The 22,565-nt window shown below is 51.2% G+C and overlaps 7 protein-coding genes and 1 non-coding gene across 8 annotated transcripts; 3 read left to right on the top strand and 5 right to left on the bottom strand.

The window, feature by feature from the left end:
• Positions 1-33: 33 nt before the first annotated feature.
• On the bottom strand, positions 34-1,050 carry AtWU_06337 (NADP-dependent oxidoreductase; the record flags this gene model as incomplete). The annotated part of the gene is made up of 1 exon (XM_035501447.1): positions 34-1,050. One exon carries the CDS (start codon positions 1,048-1,050, stop codon positions 34-36), a length of 1,017 nt encoding a protein of 338 aa, XP_035357340.1.
• A 1,281-nt stretch (positions 1,051-2,331) lies between these two features.
• AtWU_t162 lies at positions 2,332-2,415 on the top strand. Its single transcript is given in 2 exon segments — positions 2,332-2,368; positions 2,380-2,415. It is a non-coding gene; the product is annotated as a tRNA-Phe (tRNA).
• Positions 2,416-2,665: 250 nt separating this feature from the next.
• Positions 2,666-7,670, bottom strand: AtWU_06336 (uncharacterized protein; the record flags this gene model as incomplete). The annotated part of the gene is made up of 3 exons (XM_035501446.1): positions 2,666-5,833; positions 5,895-6,049; positions 6,107-7,670. 3 exons carry the CDS (start codon positions 7,668-7,670, stop codon positions 2,666-2,668), a joined length of 4,887 nt encoding a protein of 1,628 aa, XP_035357339.1.
• A 717-nt stretch (positions 7,671-8,387) lies between these two features.
• pmcC (putative calcium transporting ATPase (Pmc1)) lies at positions 8,388-12,081 on the bottom strand (the record flags this gene model as incomplete). Its single annotated transcript, XM_035501445.1, has 7 exons — positions 8,388-9,063; positions 9,125-9,264; positions 9,329-9,729; positions 9,781-10,671; positions 10,734-10,876; positions 10,942-11,372; positions 11,428-12,081. 7 exons carry the CDS (start codon positions 12,079-12,081, stop codon positions 8,388-8,390), a joined length of 3,336 nt encoding a protein of 1,111 aa, XP_035357338.1.
• Positions 12,082-13,910: 1,829 nt separating this feature from the next.
• AtWU_06334 (oxidoreductase) lies at positions 13,911-15,350 on the top strand (the record flags this gene model as incomplete). Its single annotated transcript, XM_035501444.1, has 2 exons — positions 13,911-14,878; positions 14,957-15,350. 2 exons carry the CDS (start codon positions 13,911-13,913, stop codon positions 15,348-15,350), a joined length of 1,362 nt encoding a protein of 453 aa, XP_035357337.1.
• Positions 15,351-15,803: 453 nt separating this feature from the next.
• Positions 15,804-16,783, bottom strand: AtWU_06333 (HpcH/HpaI aldolase family protein; the record flags this gene model as incomplete). The annotated part of the gene is made up of 3 exons (XM_035501443.1): positions 15,804-16,322; positions 16,383-16,565; positions 16,622-16,783. The coding sequence occupies 3 exons, from the start codon at positions 16,781-16,783 to the stop codon at positions 15,804-15,806; spliced, it is 864 nt and encodes a 287-aa protein (XP_035357336.1).
• A 585-nt stretch (positions 16,784-17,368) lies between these two features.
• On the top strand, positions 17,369-19,709 carry AtWU_06332 (Zn(II)2Cys6 transcription factor; the record flags this gene model as incomplete). The annotated part of the gene is made up of 6 exons (XM_035501442.1): positions 17,369-17,440; positions 17,519-17,919; positions 17,995-18,586; positions 18,657-18,742; positions 18,855-19,220; positions 19,295-19,709. The coding sequence occupies 6 exons, from the start codon at positions 17,369-17,371 to the stop codon at positions 19,707-19,709; spliced, it is 1,932 nt and encodes a 643-aa protein (XP_035357335.1).
• Positions 19,710-20,441: 732 nt separating this feature from the next.
• On the bottom strand, positions 20,442-22,434 carry AtWU_06331 (aminotransferase-like domain-containing protein; the record flags this gene model as incomplete). Its single annotated transcript, XM_035501441.1, has 5 exons — positions 20,442-20,522; positions 20,574-20,693; positions 20,754-21,388; positions 21,444-21,977; positions 22,287-22,434. 5 exons carry the CDS (start codon positions 22,432-22,434, stop codon positions 20,442-20,444), a joined length of 1,518 nt encoding a protein of 505 aa, XP_035357334.1.
• Between the last annotated feature and the right edge of the window lie 131 nt (positions 22,435-22,565).

The raw sequence follows: 22,565 nt of genomic DNA, 5'->3' as shown, positions 1-22,565 counted from the left end.
TACACTCAAGATTGAAGAACCGGCAGGATTATCTTAAACGGCAAGGACTATCTTCCCACGCCCGTATGCCCTCCCATTCGCTACATCATACGCTTCCGGTGCTTGGACAAGTGGATAGATGTCTGCCACGAGAGGCCGGACGACTCCATGACTTGCCACCTCTGCAAGAAAATGCAACGCATCCGGACTGCCCCGGACAATGAAGAATAGCGCGTGTACACTGTCCTTCCGAAGTCCACGCTTCTCATGCTCCTCTACGAAGTTGAAGCTCGCCGAATCCACTGAGATCAGCACTCCTGTACCGGCGACGTACTCCCAGCATTTTTCCAAGACTTCCCCGCCCACGGTATCGATGATGACGTCGAACTTTCCGCGACAATCGTCCAGCATGCTATACTCCACGACTTCGTCGGCCCCGAGGGCTTGGAGAAACTCGCGGTTGCGAGCATTGGAGCTGCTAGCGGCGACAACTTTTACCCCTGCGGCTGCGGCTAACTGCACAAGATACACGCCCACTGCACCGGCGGCACCAGTAATCAGCACAGAGTACCCTTCTTTCGTAGCAGTTTGGGACAGTAAATCTTCCATTGTCGGTCGGGGAATCTGCGCGTGCTCAAAGAGGGCCTCGTAGGCAGTTTGTGCGCTGAGGGGGATTGCCGCTGCCTGGGCGAATGTCAGCGTAGAGGGCTTCCGGGCTACCTCATCCTCCTTGACGATGGTGTATTCGGCCCAGGTAGCTGCCCGGGTGGCATTGGTCATGCCAAAAACTTCGTCGCCGGGCTTGAACTGGCTTGCGGACGAGAACACCTTCACCACAATGCCGGCCACATCGTTGCCCAAGATGGCATACTCATGTGAGTAGGCTTCCGGCCAAGTGAGCATGTCCCGAATGACGGTTGTTGCTCTGACGCGGACGAGAAGCTCTCCGGGCGCAGAGGGTTCTGGAATGGGGACATCACAGTCCAGCCGAAGGGCGGCGGAAGCAGCCGGGTTAGCCGGTGAATAGGGTGTGGAATTTGGCGAAGCAGGATGAAGACGGATAGCTTCCATGATGCAGGCTGGAAATGAAGAAGAAGATGGGATGGAAGCTTTCCCATGATCGCCCGCATCCGGGGTCAACTTGAAGTATCCCTCGGGATAATGGTTGCATCACGTGCCTGTATAGCCTATGAATAGGCTATCGGGTATGAATGTCTAGGGGACCACTGAATCCACGGAAGACCGTGAGTTGATGCCTGCCTGCGCTACTTGAAGAATGTATATGGCACTGCTACATATTCGTAGTGCTTATTCAAAGTAATAGCCCACTGCGAATACTTCAAACACAAGGTGGCGGCTACGCCAAGAAGGGACCATAGGAGCAATGTCGCATCCTTTCATCACTCAGATCTCATGGTCGTACACTTCACTATGTAATAGACCCCAGCAATATACAAACGGTCCCCGCATTGCTGTATCGCTGATACAAATGGGCAGAAGTCTTGTTTGGAGATCTGAAGAAGGCTTGGAAGCTCATCAGCCGGGATTCGTTCTATGTCGCACTCAGTGGCGACATCGAAATAATAAACCACCGACTCGACTGCTTAAATCTTCTCCGTCGGATTCCATCTTCGCCATGCGCATGCACCACCCCAAAATACGACCGCATAATTGGGCTCACCCTGAGCCGCTGTAGGGGTTCGAAGTAGACGACGTCGTCTTGGTCCATTGGTATACGCATGTGTATCCCGCTGACTGTCCGACGCCGGATGTACTTATCAGTCTACCAGCTCCCTCCTTTCTTGCGTCCCCCAGAAGGGCTGACTCGCGTTCTGGATTCAAGTTTGCTCCATCAACCCAAAAACCCCTAAGGATGAACTAATAATGAACCTGTGCTCGTGAATGGACAGAGACCGTTCCTTGATTCATACTGCGCCGGTGCGTTGGGGCCAAATAATGTCTAGGCAGCAAAGATGAATGTCAATGTGTGACGCATAAACTGGATCGATAGCAATGAACGAACTATAATCAGCAGAGTCACACCCTTGTTTAATCCTGATGACAGGTTTCTTTGAGTCTTACAGCCTGACACACCGCATAAAACTCGACTCGTTGGTTGCAACGCAACGCCCACCATGTTGAGGGGTCCACGACTGTCATGCATATGGACTGGCACAATTATTTCTTTTTTGAGAGGTATTGCAACAAAAAATGAATTATCGAAACTATAATAGCTACTTATTCTTGGGCTGTATCTTACTTGGAACGATGTGTATTCATGCCACAGTCTGAGGCCTTGCAAATCGTGGCCCGCTACATGAGCCAGTTCCCGCATTCTCAAACAACAACCCCCCCGGGCTAGCTCAATTGGCAGAGCGCACGTCTAAATTAAACTAATTTCTCGTGAGGTCACAAGTTCGAGTCTTGTGCCTGGGTTTTTTTTGCTACACCAGCCACCTCTACGTCCTTTTGGAGGCCAGTTTCTTATTAAGCCGCATCTATTTCCACTGCTTGCCTGCTTGGATTGATATCCCGGCAGTACGCGTGCCATTTGCACGGGTGCTTTTGGCTAGCTGCGTCTATGTATACCCTATTGATTTACTAACATCGAAAACCATTGCCGAAATCACTTATCATATTGTGAAACTAAGAGTACATACGGGAAAAGGCCTATCGCAATGTCAGGTTACATGGCTTTGGGGTATATAGACCACCCGATAGACCGGATGGACTCGTTTGGGCTGTTCCTCCACTGCAACATCATTGCTTGTCCCCTAAAATCCTTTTCGTCCCTGTGCATGCTGCATTTTAGTGCCAGAAGGTGGGCTAACTCCACCCTCACGTACTGTACAAGCGTAGTTGCGCTGGACTCATACCGCTGGCCAAATTCCAGTGCACATTGGCGCGCATCCTCTTTTGTGACGTGATTCATCGCCTCGTGGAGAGCAGCGCTATCGGCCTTGTATGTGTCAAAGCAGACACATTCCTGGACCAAGTCCAGCGTGCTGGACACAAACCTGGTGTAACGGAAAGGATCGCTTTTGTAGAACTGAGGAAACGGAAGAAGCATGGTATGGAGTTGGAAGCTCGAGGGGAGGACGGGTGGGCTACGATGTGGGTCGTAGCTCCACTCCACGGTTCGCAACCCCTGCGCGAATGCTACTATTCGTTCTGCAATTGGCAAAACGTGAGTTCGACGTTTGGTGTCGGTAATCCCCAGCGACGAAAGTAGATTCATAATCCGGTCCAAGGACACGTCGACCTGATAGGACACCAGTTTGAAGGGGTTTCGAAGAAAAGTTTCCGCACACGCCATAATCACATCCGCGAGATCTTCGCGGGTTATTCCATTTCGAACCTTGGTGATTTTCTTGGCATCAATCTTTCCCAGTAACGTATGGAAAGATTTTATTCCAGCATGAACGCCGAACCACCTAGTCCAGTGAGAATATGAGTCAGATGTCTTCCATGATGCATATTTCCCGGTCATCTTATCGTCGACGTGCCGGAGCCGCATGCAATCAAGATAGCCTATGATCCAAGCGCGGTATCTGACAAGGAATTCCCGAGGCAGGTACTCATACCAGCGTTCAAATATTCTTTGTATCATATCTGGCTCAAAAGGGCCAAAGTCCGTCACAGACCGCTCCTCGGGACTAAGATCAAGTGGAGCAAGCAATTGGCGCATCCATCGATTATGTTGCCTTGTCAATTCATCAAGGAGGGGTAGAAGCGCCTTGTATGTATAGTGTTCATGGTACCTTGGAGGCAGCATCCCGTAGGCTTCATTGGTAAAAAGATCGAGAAGGGGCCGTTGCCAATCCACCCTTGGAAGCTCCGCGTTCTCTGACTGCAACCAAGATTCACAGGCGCTGGTTTCGCTGGGCACTGCGGCATAGGGTGCGAGCGATGTAAATGTTTCGTAAGCTTGTTCACAATCATCGTACTCTCCAACGACTTCTAGTATAGCCGTGCACACTGCTACCCGGACATCGATGTGGTTGCTGGCATGAAAGAGGTTCTTCAAGGCTTCAATGGTGGAGAGGGGTGACGCGCCAGATCTGCTTTCAGCCAGCATAGTTGCCAGCATTTTCACCGTCGTGATTTTTATTATGGGTTTTTCTGATTGTGCAGTACCGGCTATGTGGCTTGTTCGCTGCTTCTGCTCTTCTAGTGCCTTGAAGACATACGCAGTAAAATCTTGTATTACCCGGTCCGCATTGGAGCGACTAAGGACCTCAGTCAACGAGGAAGGCAATGCCATACGGTGCCACGACGATGCTTCCGGAAATAGCTGAAGCGCTTTCAAACCTAGTTTCGCAGCCAGATCAGGCCTGTCTGAGCGCCGCACCAGCGCCATTGATTTGAAAGCGAGTCGCTGCACTAGCGCATAATTTGGCGATACGCTTTCAAGCACATGGAGAGCTTCTAAGAAGGACAGCGAAAGGTGGTACAGCAGGGTGGATGGTACTATTTTGACCAAGCGATTAAGGAGGTCAATCGCTGCAGTTGCTGCTTTTTTCTGGTCGTCGATGCTGGACAAAAAGTCGTAATCCAGGTGCACTGGTGGATACCGAAGAATATCTGTATTCTCAGGGAATGGCTTGGACAATATGCGGTCCGTATTGTGGGCTAGACTATTGAGAAACAAAAGGGCGGACGCAATGAGAGATTCTCGGTACTGGCACGGAAGAGTCCGAGGACTATATTTGGGCCACCATATCTTCAAGGTCTTGGGCTTCTCAGGCACTGGCGACCAGGTGCCGAGATTGGGAGTTGTCAACATTCTCTCCAGAGACCAGTTCTCCTTTGCGGCCAAAAATCGAATTTGTAATAGCGACCCCTCCCAACAGTTTTGTGCATTTTGTTGCACGTTGGTTGATCGGGGCTCCCATTCAATGCTGGGTGAGTCACGTGACATATTCTCGAATATATCAAGAGAAGGCGACTGGGGAGGGTCGATGATCCTCTCTAATCTCCGTAAGCTTCTGGATTCCAGCAAAGAGCACATGTATTTCTTAAAGTCCCCCAGGTGGCCTGCAGAAGACGGAATTTTTTCCGAGTAATGATTCCAGATCTCCAGTAACTTTTTTCCCCGGTCAGCGACCGGTAGATGACCGAGGTAAGCCTCGATTGCAAACCTCAAACTATCCACCAAGTACTGCTTGCGGCCGTCCTCCTTAACTTTTTGAAGGAGTAGACCGGGATTGGAGAGGACAACCTCCGTCACTCTTTGCGTGACAAAGGCGCTAGGCCCTTCCGATTTCATCACCGCTATCGTCCATTCCTGTGAAGGAAGGAGATATTGAAGCGGTAGACCTCGTGGTAGGCCCTCGGGCAAAGTCTCCGCTTGTGGGATCCGGAGGCTACGCTGTTTGACCCAAAGATGGTCTCGGTGCTGTGCAAGTGAATCCAAGAGCTTTAGGATCGAGACTGGTGGGTTAGGCGGGCAATGGAGTTCTGAAAGCGGGCCAGACAATTGTCCCCAGCCAAGGGATTCGTATCCTTCCGTGCTACCCACTGTTTCATATCGGAGCAGTATTGGCACTATCCCCTCGAATAGCGTGTCCACCACATTCTGTTCACTGCCTAGACCACGGAAATAGAAGCGCTTAACCGCATGTATCCGGCTAGAAACGACGAGCTTAAGTAGCTGGCCAAATCCGCGATCCTGGTTGATTCGATACCACGGTTCTTGCGCAGTTAGAAGCGCCTGTTCCAGGAGATGAGAGACCACCTCGTCAGCAATGGAGACTTTAGCCGCGAGGTCCTCTACGGTTGGCGATATCACACACGATAGAATCGATGCAACATCCTCCCGATAAATCCTTCTGGCGAGCTCTGGTCTCACAAACTGGGGAAATATGTCTTGTTAGCAATCTGCACATACATAATGGGGTAAAGAAAGAACATACCGGATCCCGCACGAAGCGCGATGTCCAATAGATGACATCCTGCACAAGGCGAATATCTCGGCTCCTTTTCGCGATAGTGATCGTCAGTTTTGCCCACTGAAGCCGATCTTCAGGATCACGGGCTTTTACAGCCCTAAGCTTCACGTCTTCAATCACTGGAAAGGGCACAAGCATCAGCATTATTCTTTGTCTAGCGGGAAAGGATGGCTCACATTCACGGGCTGCTGAGTTAACAGGATCGGCTGCTTCCCTGTCCATGGCGTCGAAGTGGACTCGGATCAAGGCGTCCCGGAAATATGACGAATCCCCTGCACTCGCTGGCCACTCGAAGACGAAGGGATTGACCAAACTATGATCCGGCGATAACAGTTTGGTGCGCTCAAGTAACCATCTTGCATCGCGACCGGGGAGAGACATGAGGAACGACCAACTCCATGGCACAAGTTTGTGCTCCTTCACTGACGGCATAGGCTCCTCCAGATCAATTTTCAGGTGTTGCAGGTTCTTGCATAGAATCTTGAGTAAGGGAAGCCTGGCTTCCGGAACGGTTTTGGGTAGAAGGGTTCGGAGGCAATGTTGAAACTGATCGGATGATAAGGTGCAAAAGGCTGTTCGAAGCATTGCCTCCAAAGAATCTCTGTGGCTCGTTTGTGGCCGAGATGGATGCAGTCGCGCCCGATAACGAGCAACAGGCGCATCAGATATTGACTGTAGATGTGCGTCTGGAAAGGCAGCGATGACCCACAATTCTATTAATGAATGTATGAGCGGCACCCAATGGATGAGGGTCCGATCCGAATGCCCCAAGTCCGGGATTACATGCTGAAGCAAGGCAAAAATAGCGTCGAAAGGCACTCTTCGGCGGCGGGAGGTTGTGAGAGTGATATTGATGCACCGAATGCGCGTATGCCAACTGACCACTCGCGACTTTTCCGAAACACCAAACTCCCCAGCTAAAAGGTCCAAGGAGAGATCGATCGCCGGGAAGCCGGTTTGCCTTTCTTGACCAAACCGTGACTCGTAGGGTTTAACCGATGTAAGCAACGCAGCGAGATGCTGGTCCAGTAAGCGCTTGCGGAGCGGAGGATGGACCGGAAATGCCCCGACAGCAATATCCCTTAGCAGCGACATATGAGAGTTAAGCAGTTGTCGCATCAAGGAGCCCGTGACATCGTCGGGCAAAGGCGTTGAGAAGACTTTCATTAGAGTGGCGTCGCTGGACAGGTTACATAACGAGATTACGTCCTCCAACTTGAGTAGCTGTTGAAAGTCGCCGGAAGATTGCGTCGACGAAGACTTGAAGAAATTGGGCAGCAAACGATGAAGCAGCTCATCGATTGCCTGCCGCAGGAGAGGATCAGTGGTGTTCGAGCACGACCCGATGGCTCTTGCCAGGCTCCTAGCCTCCTGGATGCTTATCTTCTCAAAGATATCCTGTAGACCCGCTGTGCCACCAACTGCCTCCCAACCGTTCTTCCACCACTGGTCTGTTCTCAAAGCACATTTCAGCACGTTTATGCCGGTCTTTCGCACACCACGCGAGGCCTCGTCGCGCAGGGCGTCTTCAAGGATGCAAGGGAATTTTGGATGGGCAAGAAATAGCCACACGGCAAAGATCTTAGGTGTTATCCCTCCGTCATGAACACAACGTAGTAGATAACGGTTGATGTCCAAGACCTGTGTCTCTGAAACCTCGTGGGAAATTAGAGAGCGGAAGTAGTTTGCCGCCTGCTGCGGGCCGAACCAGGGAGTAAACACCGAGGGGTCGACAGCCATCCTGAGGGTGTCGAATAATGGAGAAATTCAGGAAGACCCTGATCGTCAGCGGGGCAATACCGGCCATCCTCTCTCTTTATTATAGGCCTCGATGTGTTGTACGATTGCCAATGAGTCATGTTGAGGAGAGGAGAGAGAAGGCTGAACCAGGAGACAATCTGCGCAGGAGAACCTAGCGGATGCGGGGTCCCAACGGGGTTTAGTCTCAATGACTCGGATGGGTAGCGAACCCACCCTAACTGGATTAGTGGAGGTTAGTTTAATTAACTACATGAACCACGACTTGGTAAATACCCAGTTGCAACACATTTATCTTCATGTAATGTGATAAGCAGAGATAATGGTATATGCTCGGTTACATTAGGAGCACTATCATATGATTAGTACGTAGCTATTCTTCGAGGGGATCTGGATGGGGGTTATGGTGGCGGATAAGGTATCCCTTTCCTACGGTCTCCGGCGGTCAAATATATATTGTAGTTACTAGTATCTCTTCGAACTTTATTCGCAGGTATCACGACACGGATAAGTGACGCCGCTCAGATTAATCATTTGTACTGGAACTCCAAACTGGAAAAACCACGCAGATATGAGTAGACCTTTCCCTCGCACCGAGAATGCGTACCCAATAGCCTTGAAGTAGCTTGCAGTTAGTATATACTGTCGAGAAATATGTAGCCCAATCTGGTCTCTGCATGCCCACGATCTCAAAAGCCGCTAAATGGTCGAATGCAGACCGTTCCCAGTTTCCTCATCGGCGTGACTCTTTGTAGGATGCTTGCCCAAGTGCCATCGGTGCATCAGGGACCAGAAACCGGTCTGCCTGACCGCCCGTCCAAGGATTTGTACTACCCTCTTCAATGGGCGAAGGATTGCAAACAGACACCAACCAGACCATCTCAAAACACAAGCCACATACTTGTCCGGGATAAATTTGAGCACGGCTGCCCAAGGAATACAGATTACCGCACATCCAAGACAGATTGCCCACTGGGTGCCGCTAAGTCTGACGACGCCGAACGCCGCGCCGCCCACGAAGATGATGAGTATCTGACCGCCCACCATTAAAATATTTATCACGATGAACCATTGATTTTTCCAAACACCCTCAAGGACATTGAGTTTGTTGTCTAGCCGGCGGCAGTTAAATTCGTTGAAAATCTGCATCCATACGAAGGTGTTGAAGATGATGGTGTTGAGCTGCAGTCTTTCATTGTGATCATCCATGTCCAAACTCAATATCCTGTCCCCAGCAAAATAGAGTGTGAAGCACAGCGCTAGCTTGTAGATGGATTGGCCAAGCATTAGCTTCCACATGGTAACTGTGAACAATGATGCATTCCGGGGAGTGGGAGGACGCTGTAGTATCTCCGGGGTCGGGGGATCGGTCGCTCTGCTCAGAGGTCAGTCAACAGTGTTCAGGGAAGCTCACAGTGGGCAGAACAAGTACTTACAGAGCTAGGGCTGCAAAAGTGTCCATGATCAGATTCAGCCACAGCAATTGCACTGCTTTAAAAACGCTTTCGTTGGAGCTGTTGTATATGGCGGTCACAACAGTCAAACATACAGCTGTGATGTTCACCGTCAATTGAAACTGCATCAATGAGCTGTTAGAATTGTTTGTACCCAAGGAAGCCGCCAGCTGGAACAGACAATACCTGCAGAAACTTGGCCACAGCGTCATTGACGCATCGGCCCCAGGCAATCGCGGTCACAATAGATCTAAAGTTATCGTCCAGAAGGATAATTGAACTCGCTTCTCTCGCCACCTCGGTTCCACTCAGTCCCATTGAGAAACCAACATCGGCTGATTTAAGTGCCGGACCATCATTCGTCCCATCACCAGTCACGGCAACAATTTCACCCAGGTGCTTCAAACGGTTTACAAGAAGTTGTTTGTCACTTGGAGATGAGCGAGCCAGCACTTGAAGACGCGGGATGATAAAATCCAATTCAGTCTCATTAAGTTTACGAAGCTCTGGCGCCTCGATAGCAACACCCTCAGCCGTTTTGATACCGCAGGATTCTGCTATCGCTAATGCAGTGTTAAGGTTGTCACCTAAGACGCGTAAGTGTCAACACGAGTTCGAAATTGTGAGATTTTACTCACCTGTCACCATCTTAACCTTGACCCCAGCCGAGTGACACTGTTGTATTGCATCTGTTACCTCTGGTCGCAAGGGATCATGGATCCCAAAGAGCCCAATCCATGTCATATCTCGAAATAGCTCCTCGAAGCCAAGGCTGGCCTTTTCTTGGCCATCATCCCCGGCGACTAGTTCGATTGGGATATCACGATATGCGAGTCCTATTGTGCGTAGCGATGCAGAGGCGTATGTCCTGATCGCCCCACCCAACGTTTCAAAGTCGGTCCCCCTTATCTGTTGAGTCAATACATCCTCATGTGTGGAGGATTCTGGAGTGATAACCGTAGTACATTCTCTCAGAACCACCTCTGCTGCCCCCTTTACAAGTACACGGCACCTCGATTCGTCCACACGGTACACCAACGCCATTGCTTTGCGAGCAGAATCAAATGGATAGACCTGTATAGTATCGATCTCTGCCCGCTCTCGACTGATGTCATGTACCCCAAGGTGCTCCTGCACTAGGTGCAAAAGTGCGATGTCTGTTTTGTTTCCTACCAGCTCCATCCGGCCTTCTCGCTCTTCTCTAAATGCCGTGGAATTCGCGGTTATGCTCTTGATGAGTAGATCGCGGAAGGCTATGGGGTATCGGCCGATGGCTTCTGGAAAGCTAAAGGAAGCTTGCTCCACACTGGAGGCAGTTGTAGCTGACTGTGTAAAGGCGTCCGCTAAGCCCAGTATGCCAAGAGCAGTTGTCATTTTATTTTGTGTGAGGGTGCCGGTCTTGTCCGAGCAGATGACGGTTGCATTGCCCATGGTCTCGCACGCGCGCAGTTGCCGAACCAGATTCTGCTCTTTGAGCATACGTGTCGTCGCAAACGCTAGTGCCAACGTAACGGCGAGTGGCAACCCCTCTAACAGAAGTCAATACGAGATCGTTGCATGAATTAGTTCGACCGGTTCCTAATCGACATACCTGGAATTGCGACAACAATTACCGTGACCGCAACAATGAGAATGTCCATGAAGATCTGACCTTTTTCTGTGGATGGTGCATCGTTTTCCGGTAGCTGAGCCAGGAAGCGAAACAGAAGTACAAAGAATAGCAGTAGAGCTGCCCTGTCGAGCGGTCTGATTAGTACTTCTTCATAGCCAGAGCAAGAGTCGTGGGAAGTGGGCCTTACCCAAGTCCGAACCAGCCTATCCATTTTGCCAAGCGACTCAATTTAACCTGAAGAGGCGTTGGATCGCTTTCGACAGCAAGACCAGCCATAATTCGCCCATGAGTTGAGTTAGGTCCGACACTCAGCACCAGATAAGTCCCCAGGCCCTCAAGTATTTTACTTCCCGAGATAATGAATGGATCTATATCATCAGCTGAGGTTTTGGCGGCAATGCAATCGAAAGCCTCGAAGCCCGTGTGCTTTTCAACATGATCCGACTCGCCAGTCGCCATTGACTCGTCGCACCTTAACCCATAAGATGTCACCACCACTCCATCAGCCGGTGCACAGTCTCCAGGCTCGAGATGCACGATGTCTCCGACCGTCAGATCGTTAATATGAACCATGATGGACTGATTGGAGCGGATTACACGAACTTCACGTTCAACTTTCTACACTTATTAGCCCAGACACATGCAGCAAGCGAGGCTAGTGGATGGAGCGTACCAACTTGTTCAGACGAACAAACTGTCTTTCCTTCTGCCAATCATTCACTGCCGTGGCCGAGACAACAATGAAGATTGCCACGCAAACAGCCACTCCCTCAATCCAGTCTACCTGTGACTGCCCGCTGGCGGCTTCATAGATACCCAATGACAGTGACACAACTGCAGCTGCTGTGAGAAGTAGAATTATTCGGTCATTGTAGGCATCCCATAGCAATCGTCCGAATCCTTTTCGTTTGGTCACCGGCAATACATTGCGCCCAAATACCCTTATGCGATCGTGGAATGGCAGACCATATGTTTTCCCCCTGGCTGGACGAGATTGATTGCTTAGGAGCGGACGTTGCGATGTTGTCGTCTTTGCCAATGCGACTTGCTTCACGTCCTCCAGCGAGATACGTCCTGACAGAACGGACTCATCGGACTGCAGCCCAGTAGCTAAATCAGTTCGTAGCCCAAATTCGAGTCCGTAAAGTCCGCCCAGAGAGCAGAAAGCTTCCAGCGATTTCGGATTAAATAAGTCGTTTAGCTGGGTTGGCGAAAAAGCAAAACAATTGCCGCCGTCGGGCCCGTTTTCCGCTCCGAGGGCAGGGGCGGAGGATGGAATAGCGTGGCTCTCAGTTTCCTCCAAGTTGTCAAGATCGGGCTTACTCATCTTTGCAGCATCTCAACAAAGAAATAATTGATGGCGCTATTGAACACAAGATTGTATCGTTGTTCTTATGGTGTATACATAGGTCTCGATAGCCACTGATGTATTGAGGCTGTGCTACATACCTCTGTGCAGAGAGTGAACCATGGTACAATGATGCGGCATGAACGATACACGGAAAGGCTATCAGACCTCAACCTCCCGGGGTCTCGCTGCGCCGCTTTACAAATTTGATGGACAAGAGCCGATGCGCTGGATGCCTAGGTCAACCGGCTCAAAGCATTAATAGCGTGAGAGCCTTCAAGATGAGGGATTTATTGTGGATAAGTCTTAGTGCTGCCAGCCAGCTTGTCAGTATGGCGGTTAAGGTTGGATAGATGACGGGTCTACCATATCTCGATGCTCTCGGCGCAGCACTGCCTCCCTTGGCTTTGTCATCGATTGCTGTTGAGGATGTTGAAGCATATGAGTGACGTGCCAAATTCATGCCAAAGTGTGAAGTAACTGCTGACAAGACCATTATAATTCACCCGCTACGTCGCGTGGGGTTAAACTCCGTTTAGCTTTGAGGACTTGGCGGGGTTGCTGTATGCAGAACATCTATCGCCACCAGCCTGATAGCTCTTCGAAGGTTTAAAGTCAAGGTGGTCATGTTCTGCGGACGTGCTATATCTGCAACAAGGGATATGATTCGAAAGGAGATTCACTATTTGCCTTGGAAATTGGCAGGCAACGCCGGCAACATGCTTCTCGTAGATCGATAGAACAATGCTAAACTCAGATAGAATGAGGTGGAGTAGGATGGTCATATTATTGTGTAGCTGATAATTGCAGGCAGAACGTTATCATGATAGCATGCGGCACCTGGACCCGTTGAAGTTGGACAAGTGACCAATTACGGAAACCAAAACATTGGCGTCTTGCAGCCCACCTCTTGATAGTAATTTCTACATTACAATATGTTGATTTTAATCCGCAGATGGTTCATGGTATAAGTTGTCACGATCGTTACTAATGCCTCATACAGTGCGTTTTCAGCTGTTACTCGTTCTGGTCAGTTTCCTCTCTCTCTTTAGAGACTTTCACATTGTTACATATCTATAGTCAGTACCTTAATCAGTTATCTTCCCAAGCATGATAGCACTTGGTACTTTGACTTGTATAAACGGTACCTGAGGGAAGGCAAAGGTGTGAGTTATATACGCATTGCCTTTTTTACAATGTCTTGAATGACCATTGGTTAGCATAGATCAAGATGGCGCTTTTGCGAGCAGAGTCTGATACGGTCGCGTCCTGTTTACTGGGATAGATTAGTGTCTAGAGTCTAAGACATATGCTACTAAATGAAAGAACGGGCTATAGGCAGCAATCAAGCCTGTCGTACCCCGCGCTGACTGAGAGCGTGGCCCGTTTTCCCACATAGGAGCTAGTGCACACTATAGGAAAGCCGGGACATAAATGCTCCAGGTTTCTTATATCGGCGATAGATAAAATGGTGATCCGATGATAACCGAACAGATCAGGGTGACTGTTGTGAACGGGCCACGCTAAGCGACGTTGTATTGTTCTTACACTAGAACAAGCCTAACGGGTCAGAGCATTTTCAGAAAGGAGTGTCACCAAAAGGAAGAGAGTTCTCAGCTACTCCACCAATCAACCGCAAGGGACAGGGATTCATGGCCTGACCGACAATTCGCACGGCGCTAAACATGCAGCCATGCTGATATCACGTGGCTGAAGGCTCACACTCTCACGGCACCCAAGACTCTGTTGCTCTTGGCTATCTGATCCTTCTCTGAGTACAATAGCTATCTATACTTTCCATCACCGACATGGCATCTCTGAGCATCCTGATAGTCGGCTGTGGCATCGCAGGACCCACACTAGCGTCCTTTCTGCTGCTCGCCGACATCCCCGCAGCCCAAAAGCCTCGGATAACCATTCTGGAGCGCGAGTCGAACCAGAAAGCTCATTTGCGCGGACAGAACATTGATATTCGTGGTGCAGGTGTGACCATCGTCCGCAAGCTCGGACTGGAGGCCCAAATCAGAGCTTCAACCACGGGGGAAGAGGGCGTCCGCATGGTTGATGAGAGTAATCGTATTTGGACGGAGAATCCTGCAGATAGAACCGGTACAATACAGACAGGAACAAGCGACATAGAGATTCTCAGGGGTAAACTGGCTGAGCTATGCTGGAAGAATAGCCAGCGGATTAGCGCGGAAGCCCAACGCGAGGGCGCCGCTGGGATCGAATACATCTTTGGTGATTTTCTCGAGGATATTCAGCAGCACGGAAGCCAGGTGCATGTGCGCTTTGCTAAGAGCGGGAAGACAAGAAGCTTCGACCTCTTGGTGGGAGCAGATGGCATGCAGAGCAGGACGCGGAAGATGGTTTGGGGTGAAGAAGGGGAAAGCATCCGACTGAAGCGGTTGGGTATGTTCGCGGGCTTCTTCAGCATTCCGCGAGAAGAACACGACGACAACTGGAGGCGGTGGTTCCATGCCCCTGGGCGACGAGGCATTATGTTGCGACCAGACGGTCTCGGCATGAGGTCCACCATCCTCATGTATGTGGTCAATGATAAGGACCCAAGATTCGTCGGTGTCGCGACGAAGGGAAGTGGCGGCATTCAGGAGCAAAAAGCACTCTTGGGGGAATACTTTCACGGCGCCGGGTGGGAGTGCGACAGAATCATAAGGGAAATGAAGGCAACTGATGATTTTTACTTCGATGCGGTATCACAGGTGAAGATGGACAGCTGGAGTAAAGGAAGGGTAGTGCTTCTGGGCGATGCTGGGTAAGTTGACGACCCTTACACCATCACAGCTGCGTTCGGCTGGTATTCCTAAAAAGCTCCCGACTAAGACATAGAAAGGTATTGTGCATCACCCATATCGGGTCTGGGCACAACGTTGGCTTTTAGCGCGGCCTATAAACTAGCGGGTTACCTCCAACCCTACATCAAGGGAGAGAGCCCAGACCTTTCATCTGCCTTCACAAAGTACGATGAGCAAATGCGACCTATTGTCGAAGATGCACAGCAACTGGCACCTGGTATGCCACATCTTATTAACCCCGAAACCGCTTGGGGCATCTGGACCATGAGAAGTCTCATTCTGGCACTCTCCTATACGAGGGCCTTCTTCTACATCATCAAACTATTCGGAAGGATTCTTCATCTGGGGCCTCAGGCAGCCGATTACGTCACAGTCGAGGATTTCGGTTTCAAGGATATGACAGTGTGGAAGGTGCGAGATACAGCTGAGTAGAGGGATGGGCAGGATGTTCGGCATACATTATGCCAAACCCTGTATTCAATTTTCTACCCCAAATCCAAGTGCAGCTTTCTACCGGCATTAGCTTTACATCAGCTGCCGAAAGAATGGATTGCTTACTCCTCACCGGATTCTGCACTGCCAGTGCTGAGCTAAAGTATCGCTCTGCATGGATTTGGGTTGGATGTGGATTTATTCTCCACTCCTCGTGGACCTGAGTGGCACAAGGTCTTCGGTGGGACAGGATGTCGCGAACCAAGCAATAATATTATGCGTATCATGTGAGGTTGAACCACCGAAATAAGGAAATAAACTTGTAGTTGTTCCTCTTCCTTCCAACATTAGAAAAGCCACTGACATAAATAAGAGACGTTCTGTCCTGTGCTGTGTCAGTCGCTGTAATTAAGGTTGCCAAATCCGTTTCAAGAGCACCAAAGTACTCCGTAGTTACTGAGTACTCGGTTTTGCAGCGCTAATTTCTGTGAGTCGGCGCAACCTGGTCAGTTCTGCCGACATCCAGGAAGTCAAGGCGACAATGTCCGCTCCAAAGTTGACAAAATCAAAACCCTGGTGAAATTTGGCCGCGGCCACATCTGCCGAAAGGGCAAAGTGACCAGCATATTTTCCAGCACCTTTGGCGGCTTGCAGAACGCGATCTGTGGCCTCCTGGACCTCAGGAATCTGGGCGTGGTCCAAGGCAAAGTACCCCAGGGATGAGGCCAGGTCATTGGGCCCGACAAAGAGCATGTCGATGCCTGGGACTGCTGCAATGGCAGCACAATTCTCGACTGCCATCCGCGATTCAATCTGCACGATAATGACCACGTTGTCGTTGGCGTGAGTCAGGTACTCTCGCCCGCTCTGATTGAAGGCAGCCGGAGCAAACATGGCACCTGCACCCCGCAACCCCTGGGGCCACTGCGAAGAGGGGTATTTGCACCCTCGTACAATAGCCTCGGCTTGTTCCTGACAGGATGTTTAGACGAGGAAGGAATGGCAGTCATGAGGGACGGGCATTTGACGGACCTTGGTCTCACACATAGGCACCATTATTGCGTGGGCGCCGCAGTCCAAGGCGCGCTTCATCATCCAGGGCTCCGAAGAGGGAATGCGCACGATGGGCGACATCCCAGCTGAGGAGACGGCTCCGACCTGCAGGTACATGGCCTTGTCATCGATGTCCCCATGCTCACAGTCAATCAATACCCACTAATTCAGTATCAGTACTGAGGATGAGAGTAGAATGTGAGAAAGACTGCACGTACATCTGCCCCTAGAGGTGCTACGGTGCGTGCTAATGAGTAGCCCGGAAATTCCAGCCACTGTCCGATGGACGGCCCTTGCCGCGCGGTCGCACGCTCTAGTGAGGCCTGCAGTCGCGTCTTGCCAGTTGTGGACACAACTGGCGAAGCAATCGAAGTGACCATGATAGTACAAAGTGGGTCTACACGTTCTGAAGTGGTCTCTGCAGTGGTTGGTTGCGAGTAGTGGTAGTAGTGCTGATCAATACTGCGGGTTGTTTAGATGATAGTTGTATATAAATGGGAAATAGGGTCGGATCACGGCCCGAGGTCCGGTTTCAGTTGCTGAACCCTTCAAGCTCTGTTGCATTGTAGTCTAGTCCCATGAAGCTATCATCAATATCTGTTATTAGAGGTAATTGTAAGCGATTATTACATTGTGTCTCGTCATGCTTATCGAATCGCCGCTGATCTGAAATTACGGGCAAGTTCACGAAGGGGCCGGATGAATATGTTGTGTTTGGCCGAGTGCGACCGAATGACACTTATCAACAAAAGAACTGATAGATAGCAGACAACTGAACTAAGGAACTCGTTACGAGTCAATGCACTGATCATGTATGATAAACCCCGTGATAAGCAACTGCCCCGATAACCAAAAGTCTGATAACGATGTTAGCTAGGGATTTGCTTCCCCTCTTCTCCCCGCAAAGTTGCTTTCCCCGCGATGAAACTGCTGGGCACCCCCTTGTGTCTCACTGTTGATTCTTCATGGCTTCGCCAATGCACAGAAAGTCCGACCGACGTGTCTGGAAGGCCTGTCTTGCTTGCCGGCGGAAGAAGGTAGCGTCTCAGTACTTACCTCTTTGATTTTGCTTCTACTCTGCTCCGGGGATTTTGCTAATCTCGACCCGTTCGCAGGTAAAATGTGACGGGGAGGAGCCATGCCATGGTTGCCAGTCGCGCAACCAGAAATGCGAGTATCCCGACAGTAACGATAATGCGGCGGCCAGCCGACGCGATGCCAGCTCGTTGGACAAGCATTACCGGAATATTGAGGCGTTGGGACTGCGGCTTGAGGGCCTCACCCAGACGCTATCGGAATGTATCCTCGCTATTCGCGACACCAACAACCGAACAGAATTACCCCTTAACCCGGGCTCGGACTGTGACTCACGGTCAGAATCAAGGACCAGATCCCTCCCAACAGAAGAGGACATGGAGACGGAGGATGATATTCCTGGCACCGATCACCTAGATGCCCCGCCAACTCCCACATCTTACAAATCGCGGGATCGTGTCGGGCATATGGTACCTGACTCGTATGGGCGTTTGCGGTCTGTTTATGAATAGCAAATATCACAGCATGAGTTGCATCGCTGATGAATTCCTTCCAGATACCTTGGCGGTGCAGCCAATAATCTAGTTATTGAGGCGGTGCAGGGGTTGTCACCGTCTCCAGGTCGCTCGCCCCATTCAGCTCAAGCTTCGATCCCCCAGGCCTCAATCGAAATGCCCTTCTTCCAACATGGACAGGTCTGGCCCGAGCTCCCCTATCTGCCATCGGCGAACGAACTGGCCCGTCCACCCCAGTATGTAGCAGATCTCCTTGTCGGAATTTACTTTGACCAGTTACACTATACATTTCCTATCCTAGACCAGACCCGCTTCGTTTCCCAGTATCGCGCCATGACTGCGGGAAGTCCTGTAGAAGACGGTTTCCTCTCCGTCTTCTTTGCTGTTTGCGCCTGCGCCTCCGGGCTACTGCCACGCGAACCCGGTGCTGCGGGCCTGGTAGGCATTGACTACTACCAAAAGGCTCTTCTGCTTTTCTGGGCCTCCAGCGGTGAAGTGTTTCTGGAGCAAGCCCAGTGTCTGGGCCTGCTGGCCCTGTGCTCTGCCGGCTGGAACACCGTGGCCCAGAGCTGGCGTCTGGTGGGTCAGGCAGTCCGCATCGCCCAAGATTTGGGCCTCCATATCGCCAGCCTGGTATGTCACAAACACCCTGTGCACTGTCACTACTGAGCCCGTGCTTGTCAGATTAACGGTAGTACTGCAGAAGGATGCCCATGTTTCCACTAGCGACCACGATGCCGACGCCCAAGTCGTCCAAAGGGTATGGTGGGGCTTGTTTACACTCGACTGGTAGTTCCCCAAAATTTGAATTTCCCTGCTTCAAAAAGAGGCGTAAGGGCATAGTCGAATACATAAAGTACTAGACAGAGAAAAATAAAATTGATTCTGACCGTGTATACAGCCTTACATCCATCTGCCTCGGTCGTCCCATGGCCGCCAACCTGGATGATTGCTGCTGCGAGCTGCCCTCGGCCGACGGGGACAGCTCACCCATGGCTGGGTTCGTCGCCTTCACTCGCCTGTGTCGGATAGCTGCCAAAGTGCATCGCCTACACGGGTCGCCGCCAGTGCGAAGAGAGACATGGACAGCGCGCTGGCAACATCTGCGACCGACCGTCGACCGGCTGGCTCATGAATTGGAGCATTGGTTACAGCAGCTGCCGGATGAGATTCGATTTTCCGCCAACCGGATTCAGACGGGACCCAGTCTCACCATGTGCTTTATCGTCTTTATCCTTCACTCAGCTATCATCATGAATTTGTATCGGTATGTTTCTTCATTCAGTCAACGTCCGAGCCCCGATACAATGTTCAGAGATGACTAAACATGTTACCGGCCAGGCCTCTTGTCGGTCAAAGTCTGTCCACCCCCACCGATCCGAGTAGCGAGTGCATCAGCGCGGCGCGGAGCTGCATCCAGGCTGCAGAGCTAATCCGCGAGCGGGTGCCTCCATCCCATTACCTCGCCTTCTGCGTGCAGTATCTTACTATCTCTGGTATTCTGCTGTGGACCATGGAGAACCCACAGAGCGATCAGCCGGCCGCGGGCCTCACTGACGTCTATCAGGCGTTACAATCCTTGATCGAGCTGGAGTGCGTTTGGCCCTGCGCGAGTCGTGGCCGGGCGATCCTGGAGTGGCTCTTGCAACATCCCCGGGCAGACGCGAGCGCTCATCTTCCATCTTTGCCCGTTCTGGATGGGCTGTGGGAGCCCTTTTCGCCATCGACTGCGGACATTGTTTTCAATGGGCTTTAGCAGTGGTGTGCAATACCCGCATGTACCTTCGCAATACATATGCGCGAATGCGACACGATTGCCAATTTCTGAGTAGACTTAGTAATGGGCTACGCTGAACAATGCTGTTATAGCCATTAGGTTCCGGTGCCGAGTCCAAATAGATAGAGTAAGGGTTTTCGAAGCTTGGTAGCCTGGCCGGGCCCGGTGAGCGGTCATGAGGGTATGCTAACGACGGTCGTACCATGATATAAACCCGAGAGTGACAAGACAGGCGCCCAAAGCAGACGATGATGGTGATCTCAGCAGGTAGATACCGTAGGATATCCTTTGCGCGTAAGGTCTACGGCCCGATGATATCTTCCGCGTAGTACGCCACAAGGTAGATAGCAGCCACTGTGGTCTTCTGTGCGTAGCCGGCTATATGTTAGATCAGGAGCTAGAGGAGAAGACTGCACGCTTAGTTCGGATCTCATCCGGTGTGTTGTGAGATTGGGCATATGTTGATAAACAGATAGTGCGGTCGATAAGCAAGGGTGGATATGCTGCGTGGACATGCTAGGTTTGCGGTGCAGGCAGTGGCCGACCGTGAAACTTGCTTCCTGCCCTTGATCTCACATGGGCGCAACCTACGAATTGTGTGACAAGGGTGTGTAGTAATATAACACTTCATTTTCGTGGTACATAATCGTAGTACAAACTGAACTAGGTATTGATGCAGCACACTATATACTCTATTCTAATAAGACAGATTTAACCCACTAGCTGGTCAAGCTTCCACGACGCCCGTATCACTCGAGCCATGCGCGCAATACCACATTTCATCTCCTCTTTCTGTACGGCTGTTAGCTCATCCAAGCAGATAGCCTTTCCAGGGTCTCATACCGTCGTCATGGAGAAGGAAAACCGAAAGTTGGTCGTCGAGGGTGTGGCCCCGCGCGCGTTGGTTGTAATCTTGTCCGGCCCCTCCCAGGGGTGGTAATAAGACCCCGGGGTCAGGAGGACCTGTAGTGATTGTCAATATGTCCTCTGGATTGTCTACAAAACGATCTGTACTTTACTTACTTTGGCCTCGGCGAACTGCCGCCAAAGCTGGTCGGCCACGGTCTGCTCCGGATCAACCACGTTCTCATCGTGCCGTAGCTGCCTAAAAGCAGAGTTCTGCGACAAATAGAAGCAGGCCCAGATGAACATACCTCCGGTCGGTGGCACGAAGGAGAAAATAGGAACGTCACTGAGATGGGCCACCAGGGCTCTGCTTCCCTCCGCCGCGTTCTCGAGGCGGAAATGCTGCGAAATGGCGTCGATCATCGAGTCACGTCGGCAACGGTACTCCACACTTAGCCCCTGCAGCCATCCAAGATAGCCGGCTATACCCCAGCTTTGCATCAAGCGGAAGGTAAGTGCCTGTGAGAGCCCGGACGGATCCTGCGTCTCGACTTCGGTCGCACGCAGCAGTCGCTCCGTGAACACCGGATTTGCGACAAAGTAGCCGAGCCGCAGACCCGGTGCTAACGTCTTACTAAAAGACTCCAACCGGATGACACGGCCCTGGTGGTCGAAGTGAAGCATCGACGGTGTCAAGGATCTCAAGAACTCATCATTTCCGACGAGTTCAGGGCCGTCCATGGCGACCTGACCAGCATCGTATTCCGGGTACTGCAGGAAAAAGTATGGGTCGTCCTCGACAATGATGACATCTGCTCAATTATCAGCCCACCGTGCAGAGCCAGTAGTGTACGTGGTCAGCCGTACCGTGCTCAACACACACATCGTAAATATCTTGTCGACGTTTTGTGCTCATTGTAACGCCCGATGGGTTGGAGCCGACACTGACAAGGTACAGCACGCGCGGCTGCCGGGCGCCAGGGTGGGAATCATCCCATTCGCGCAATGTTTGAGCGAGAGCATCAGCACGCATGCCTTCCGCGTCCGATGGAACCGGGGCCGCCTTGTTACCCAGGGGGATCCAAAAGGCCTGCGCGGATGGGTAGGTGTAACTCTCACACAGGATGTAGTCATCTGGCTCACATAACAGGCCAACCACTTTACCCCATGCGTTGGTGTTTCCGGGATGCAGCAGCACTTCCCAGTCTGCGTATGCCGGTCGATGCACCCGTTGGGTAAACTCGCGGCACCAGGCACGTAGTTCGGCATTACCTGATCCCGACCCATATTGCAAGAAACCCTCAAGGGGTAATTCGAGGGAGCAGAGGCTGTTCTCGGCTGTCGGAGCTGATGCGGTTACAGTGACTGTGTGGAATGGGAAGAATGAAGGGTGCGGAAGGCCTGAAAATGTGTGTCAGAAGGAGTACATGTGTATAGCTTATGCCATTCACTCCAGCAGCGTACAACCAAACTACTCAGTTCACCGTGTTTATGTAGTTGGCCTCCTGATGGCCCAGATAGTGACCGATTGACCAGAATACTACGGACAAGAGATCGGATGCCAAATGATCTGGAGACAAAGGAACGAATAGAAAGGGCAAACGGGTCATAGCAGCAGCAAATATGTCACAAGGGGAAACTAATTGGAGAAGATGGGGGCATTTAATCGGAACCGGACGGTAAAAACATATAGCTTGACCTGTAACATACCTCCTGCCAGGCTGACCATGTCCTCAACGGCCATAAAACGAATAATGTCCTTGAGGGGGCTGGGATGACGCGCCCGGGAGCGCAAGTTGATATGGTGGCTGAAGTCAACCGCCGTGGGCAGTTCGTTGGTGGATTGGGATTGGGTCATTGTATCTGTGGTGGAGGAAAGATAAGACGATAATGCACAGATGAAAGGAGGGAGCAATATGAAGTAGGATTTGTATGAGAATTAAGTCGCACATAATGAAGAGGATCGTCGAGATTGACGACGCTCCTCTC

The sequence above is a fragment of the Aspergillus tubingensis genome (genome assembly GCF_013340325.1).
Source record: "Aspergillus tubingensis WU-2223L DNA, scaffold_7, whole genome shotgun sequence".
NCBI classification, from domain to species: domain Eukaryota; kingdom Fungi; phylum Ascomycota; class Eurotiomycetes; order Eurotiales; family Aspergillaceae; genus Aspergillus; species Aspergillus tubingensis.
This window is presented reverse-complemented; position numbering and strand designations above follow the sequence as displayed.